This window comes from Otolemur garnettii, unplaced genomic scaffold, assembly GCF_000181295.1.
Source record: "Otolemur garnettii isolate 467f Iridium unplaced genomic scaffold, OtoGar3 scaffold00020, whole genome shotgun sequence".
Lineage (NCBI taxonomy): Eukaryota > Metazoa > Chordata > Mammalia > Primates > Galagidae > Otolemur > Otolemur garnettii.
In genome coordinates this window covers 5,380,572-5,387,683 of record NW_003852415.1, presented here as the reverse complement: position 1 = coordinate 5,387,683, position 7,112 = coordinate 5,380,572, and the positions used below count along the sequence as shown (strand labels likewise).

Sequence of the window (7,112 nt, the reverse complement as noted above, 5' to 3'; positions counted from 1 at the left end):
TCTTGGGTGTGCTAGAAAACTCCAGTTCCCAGGCAAGGCAATAAAACTTACACTACAACCATCCATGCTCTCTTTCTGTCTCTTACCTGTGGACACAGCTGGAAATGTAGAAGTGGTAGACCCACCTCATGGAAAGATGCCAGATCATTGGGGAGGGGGGTAGTGGCAGGAGAGCTGTCCGTTGTCATTGAACTTTGCCTGACCAAGAAATAATACCTTTCTTTGTGGATCTACTGAAATGTTGGGATAGCTTATAATAGCATTTATTGTTAATTAGCCTAACTAATATATTAATAATATGTTATAGTATTCTAAGCATATTTTTCTCCTTTTTTTTCCTTTCTTCAACTTGGTCTATTTTTTCCTCTTTCCTGTTCCTCCTGTTCCTCTTCATATCCTCAGTAACTCCAGTTACTCACTTCTGAGGCAGGTAGAGAAAAGCATGAATAGTTTTCAACCTATACCTGTTAGGATCCTTCTTTAAGAATTAGAGCATTTGGGCTCGGCGCCTATAGCTCAACCGGCTAAGGCGCCAGCCACGTACACCTAAGGTGGCGGGTTCGAATCCCCAGCCTGGACCCGCCAAACAACAATGACGGCTGCAACCAAAAAATAGCCGGGCGTTGTGGCGGGCGCCTGTGGTCCCAGCTACTTGGGAGGCGGAGGCAGGAGACTCGCTTGAGCCCAGGAGTTGGAGGTTGCTGTGAGCTGTAATGCCACGGCACTCTGCCCAGGGGGACAGCTTGAGGCTCTGTCTCAAAAAAAAAAAAAAAAAAAAAAAAAGAATTAGAGCATTTGAATGGGATGAGGTAAAAATAATAGACTGCAATCCTTCCTCCTGCAGACCAGAGTGTGTCTCAATTCTTTCATTAAAATATTGCATTATCACCAAGACCCTACCCTGCTAAAAGTCCCCAACAGCGACAAATGACAGGAAGGAAATGTCAGAGTTGGCAGCCATCTCTGGGTTATGAACTTTGCTTTTATTATCTGAAGCTTTTGGTAGTGGAGAAGTGCATGCCGGTTGCTCTATCTCAAGCTTTTTGTTCACTTCGAGAGTTATTTCCTAAAGATAACAGATTACCATTTCAATTCATTTTCAAGTTATTTCATTATCCACACGCCCTTTTCTCCTTTTCTGCAGATAAAGCAAATGCCAGGAAAGAAGAGAGGACCTGCCCCCATTCAGAAACCACACCTGAGCCATACTCAGCCCTTCACCCTCACCCATCCCTCCAGATCCCCCCAATTCCACTGTCAAAAGAAAATAATTCAAATAAAAACAGCTCATAAAACAGTAAGCAAAATAAAGTCAGTTTGTTTTTTTTTTTAAAGAACAAAATGAAACTTGAGGGAAAACTTACTGGAGTTACAGTTTATCCTGATACAGTCTAGATGGGGAAAAATAAATGAAAGATGAAATTGCATCCTTCAAGGTAACAGCTGCAGACATCCAAAAACAATCAGTCCACCCTTCCGGGGACAGACACACGCAAGAAATGTGGCCATTTTATCTATATATATATATATATACACAATATGTACAAGTTTAAGGGTGGGTGTATATGTACAGTATATTATTTAGTAAACTTGGATACATATATATATACACACACACACATATATATACACATATGTATAGAGATATATACTGGTATACATATATATCCACAATAGACACCAAGCATGTTTCCTTTTAATTTTTTTCCCAAAAATCCTATTCATTTATATAAAGTATTTTAAACCTGGACTTTGAAATATTAATTTTGTTGAACTTGGAAAATCAGGCAAAAATTCCCCCACAAATGCAGGTTATATTCTATTTCCCCAACAATTGATTTTCTTAAAATTTATTTTTTAAAGTAGCATTAGCACAATTTCTGTATTCCAAAGATCTCATCACCAGTCTGACACATTGTATCATTTTTAAAAAATCTGTCCATAAAGTTTCTCAGTGCAGTATTTAACCCTTTCTCTTTTTCTAAAAACGAACTCCCTCCACCCATCTCCTTAGGTCGGGCCCCCAATGCTATAATAATTTGCACTGGCAAACTTGCCATTATCCTTAGAGGTAAGGAAAGGGTTAACACCACCTGGTCATTCCTGTCATAAAATGGCCACTTGCAAACAGCTAACCGCACAAACACCCATCCCAGATTTTAGAGAGTTGGGTCGGGTGTAGAGTGAAAAGAGATATATTAAGTTATCACAATGGATTGAGTTCTCTGATTGCTATTCTTTCAAAGGCTCCCAGACCAACCCCATCACGAAGCCCATCTCTGTCTTCCTGCCCGAATGCTCAGACTGAATCCAGGGCCTACAGCATTCAGGGAGAAGGCAAGACAGGCATGTGTGGAGGAGGCCTTGGCACCTTTGATACCCCACCTATTTCACTATGTGATTCTTTCCTTGAGGGGAGGAAATGCTTTGGTTTTGTTTTTTTTAATGAACAAGAGAGAAAAGGGGGACAATTGTCCGGTGCTGGTAACCAGACAGGGCAATCTATGTCTGACATCAGAAACCTATCATTGTATTAATCTCTCTTTGAGAGTCATGGGCAAACACTATCAACTTGCTTGAGTAGAGCCAGTGGGAATTAGTAGGGGGTGGGCAGAAATGGTTAGAGAAACGTCTCAGGTTACTTGTTACTATTCTGCCCAGTCTAACCTAAGGTTAGTTCATCATGGTGAGAAGTCTAGTCAGAATTTGTTTAAAGTCAGATATTAAAAGATAGAAGTCAAATGGTTTTTTTTGAAGAGGAAGAAAAGTATAAGAAAAAAATACAGTTACAAACTGTGCTCTTCTGCTTAAGGTTGACCCAGTAAGTTTTCAGAGGACTTGTCAAGGATAATGCCACTGTTTGAGTTTCTCAAAGTAAACCATTTTAAGCAAGTGAATGAAAGGGGACCAGTGGCAATCAATAGGGCAGACTGAAATCACATGAAATCTGTATAGGAGCAATTTATAACACCCAATTATTCTGAGGAAGGAGGCAGAAAGCTTACATGTTCCCCCAGAAGAACATCCCTTGAGAAAAATCTGGGTTTGGTTTCGTGCGGTTAGGTTTGTCATGTGTCGTCAACCGCAACAGAAAAGTGGGAGCAAACAGCCCTGGAGCAACCGGTACGATCACCAGACAGGGAAGGGCATGCCCCTGGTGAGGATAGGAAAAAGGGAGGAGGGCGGGGAGGTTCAGCTATTAGTTGCATCTACAATTGTCCAAAGCTGGTGAAATGCCTCTTCCTGATGTAGTAAAGAGGAAGGGAAAACAGGTATTTGGGTAAAGCTTTAAAGAGGGGAATGAATGGGCCTCAAGTAACAAACCCAGGGGCTGCACCCTTCTTTGCCTTTTGCCCATGCACCTGAGGATTTTATTATTAGAAAAGGACCTCTCCGAAGAGGGCTAGACTCATCCTTCTAGATCGTCTAAATGGTCCCAGGCGAAGCAAATGGTGGGGGCTTGAAACTTTCAAGATGGCAGACTATTTGCTTCCTGAATCAAGATGAGAAGATTTATTTCATTCCTTTATCTGAAGAATAAGCAGTTTGAGGAGAAAAATCTACCCCAGTCCCTGCTTCATAGGACCTCAAGTTGTGGTCTAGTTAGTGAGAATATATTATTTGAATAAAAAATGAGCCAAAGGAATTGATGTAAGAAGGCAATTTTCTTTACATCTTTGATAGCAGCAAAAGTTCTCTCTTTGTTTGAAAAAAGACTGTATAAAGTCTTGGTATTTTTTGAGGAGTCTCTGTGTGTGCACACCATATGCACACACGTGTGTGTTTTTTGTTCTATCTTAGTAAGCAAGGAGAAATTATTAATTTCCATTTTGGTGAGTTTGAGGTTGAATATGGAAGAGGTAAATTTTTCTTAGAGTTGTGTATTTTGAATAATGCATTCAGTTAACAGCAGTCAGCAAGTCCAGGTTGCCAGAGAGAACATCTGGAGAATTCAAATGCAATTAACTAAACTGCTTGTCACTCCCTCAGAGTCTCTGCCATTGAGGAAGAGCCCCTGGCACTCTGCTGAGGATCCTAAAGACATTGCCCTTATCAACAAACTTCTCTGCAGTGCAGTTCAATTGAAACTGGGAACTGAGGAAAATGGTGATTCCCTGAGTACATGTTTTAAAGGTGAACATCATGAAAGCAATTAGAAGCCATTAAGACTAACACAGTATTGATTTGTGGAGAGCATGGATAAACCATGCTGATCTAGCGTTTTGGAGATAAGAATTCTAGTCCCAGATCTGCTACCGATACTTTTACTGTAAGCTTTGAAAAGTCATCTATTTCTGTTTCACATCTATAAAAGTAAGCATAATAACACTTTCTTGATAGATATCCCAAATTATCATGAGATCAAAATAAGACAAGGTCTTTTAAATCTTTAAATATAATCTAATAGTGAGATATTTTTATGTATGAGCTCCTAAATGATAAAAATATGATTGGTTGATCAATAGCTAACCTTGCAACTTTTAAAACTGTGCTGTGTGTTGTGGTGTATTTCTCACACTTGCTATCACCACATACATGTAAATATCTTCAGAAAACAAAGCTCTCAGAAGATGCAGGCTCCCTGACATTCATCAGCTATGTTACATCAGAGAAACAGATTCTAGACTTTTCTATTACATGAGTTTATATGTGTGACCAATTTAAAATAAACTGGAATACTGTCTGTGCGTGTGCTAGGAAAAAAAAAAAGACAACTTAAATGGAGTGGGAGAAAAAAGTGACTTTTTGAAATTAGTTGTAGTGAAGTATGTGTGACTGAAAACTCTGTGTGGAGACATTTTCTTCCATAACCAAGAGGAAGGAAATGTGAATTCATGACAAGGCTGAAGAAAATAGTGGTATGTTTCAGACAGGGTACTGTAGGGGAACCTTTGAACAGTCCATGAATACGAAGAGTTATATGTACATGAGCAGAAGGGATTTAAGTTCTGTTTTCAATGTCAGGTTTGAAAGGAAGTTAAATAAATTCAGACCAGTAATGGTGATGGACTGCATCCTTCAGAGTAAAAAGAAACACCTGTTGTTTCTGGAGAACACAGTGCTATCTTCAGAGGGGCTAACTCTCTTTTGCCTAAGATGTTTTATTTTCAGAGGAGCTAGATTGATGCTGTGCTCAAAGAGGCCAAAGGCAAAAGCAAAGTCTATTTGAAAAGCTCATCTCCCAAATTTTGGCCAGAGTTTAAAATAGAAAAATAATGCTTCTTGGAATACATGTGGGATCTATGACTAATGCGGTACATGAGTGTGAGCACTCGTGAGGGAGAATCTGTTCCCTTCATCTCTCATGGCTCATCCCCTTTGATCTCTCTCCCTGGCCCTAGTTTTTGCCTCTAAGATGTGAGACCTGCCACAGTTTACATTCTAATCTTTGTAAAACAGTATAAGGGAAAAAATGTTTGCTTTAAGACACAATGTGTACTCCATCAGAATCCCATGGGATTAAATCATCCTCATGTGAATGTCTCTTCTATTTGAAAATAGATCCAGAGATAAAAATGGTCTGCATTTCCTTTTTCTGTGAACTAGTTAGGAAGCAGTATTGGTTTTATTTTCATTTTTTTTGTTTTTAATTTCTCCTGATGTTTTTCTGAGAAGTAAACAATCCACTATTGATTGTTAGTTTTAGGTAATATCTTCTTACATTGGTTCATTTAAGGCAGAGAGGGTGGTGTAGGGAGGGAAGGAGGGAGGGACAGGGGTATGCCAGTCCTGTAGGCTGCTCAGTACTCTCTGTTCTCAAGGCTGTTTGCTATGCGGGCCGCAGGCTTTGGGCCTTTGAAGGGTTGAATACCATCTTTTGATTTACCATGGTGGATGGTGGGGAGGATTAGAAACTCAAGAACACAAAAAAGATCCAGCAAAAGAAAAACAAAACCTAAAATAACCAAACACACACATACACAAACAAAAGAAAACCTAAGAGACACACTGACAACAGAAATCAAAGAAGGTTGGACAAGAAAAGTGGCAGTGTTGAAAAAGCTGCAAACTAGAAGGAAAAGAAAAGACGTAACTAAACAAGCCACTGCTCAAAACAGTCCTCTGTGTCTAGAGATTATAGGATTATGGTGTAGGCATTTTCTAAGTATGACCAGTTAACCTCATAGCAAATTAGACTGGTATGGAATCATAATTCTACCTTCCTACCAGCCCGTTTAGACCATCTATATGTGGTTTTGCATGTGGTACATTTGTCCACTGCTCCTTCTCCAGACCTCTGACAAGCCATTCCACTGAAATCTTTATAAAACAGCACTGCAACCAAACATACTCTATATGCCCCATTAGCTTAGGAAGTTTGGACTCAGCTACTTCTCTAATCCTATCAAAACTTGGCATTGACTTTTTACTGAATAGAAACAGTAGAAATAGGGATTTCCTATCTCCCCATTTCTTTCTTCTCCAAGAGGCCCCATTCTCCATAGAATATCAGTTAGAATCCAGTAGAGAAGGTCATTATCAGGATAGAACATGAGGCCATAGGAAAGAGATTTTCTAAACTGTCAGTGAAAAAACAGATCTCAATCCCATAAAACTAAAAATTTGAAGTTGTTATAATTTTTCAACTATAACGTAAAATGGATATGTATTATATGGAGAGAACAGAGTAACTGTGAGTAAAAGTGTGAGATGATAATCTTTGCACAAAGGGCTGCTGAGTGATGGTTGAGAATGTCAGGAAGAAAAATGGACACATATACACATATTAGGAGCTGTGTTTTCCTTCCACATGTCAGAGCCTCTAAAGTTGGGGAATTATTTTTCCAGTGGGACATCAGAAATAACTGAACTTTATTTTTTCACTACTAGAAAGTACAAGAGATCTCAGTGCCATCACAGCCACCAGACTCCCCCATTTGAATTTAGAAATGAGGCCTTCCATCCTATTCACAGGGCTTAGCTCTTGACAACCCACCCTTTCATTTTGCCTCCACTTCATGCCCTACCTTTCCTCTGGGCTTTGACTGTTTTGAGTAGTGACCCAGGATTTGGACTTAATGGGAATATGATTGATCAAAAGATGGACCAAAGTAGCGTGTTTTACACAAAGCTAAACGATTCCAAAAAACCAAGAAAGGAAACTTAGAAAA

At 39.5% G+C, this 7,112-nt stretch overlaps 1 protein-coding gene across 1 annotated transcript in view; it reads right to left on the bottom strand.

The window, feature by feature from the left end:
* NRXN3 (neurexin 3) overlaps positions 1-7,112 on the bottom strand; it is a 1,203,771-nt gene that overhangs the window by 1,023,847 nt on the left and 172,812 nt on the right. The window contains exon 5 of the mRNA XM_012803511.2: positions 1,365-1,391. Coding sequence (XP_012658965.1) covers positions 1,365-1,391 — 27 coding nt within the window. The remainder of the gene's footprint in view (positions 1-1,364; positions 1,392-7,112) is intronic.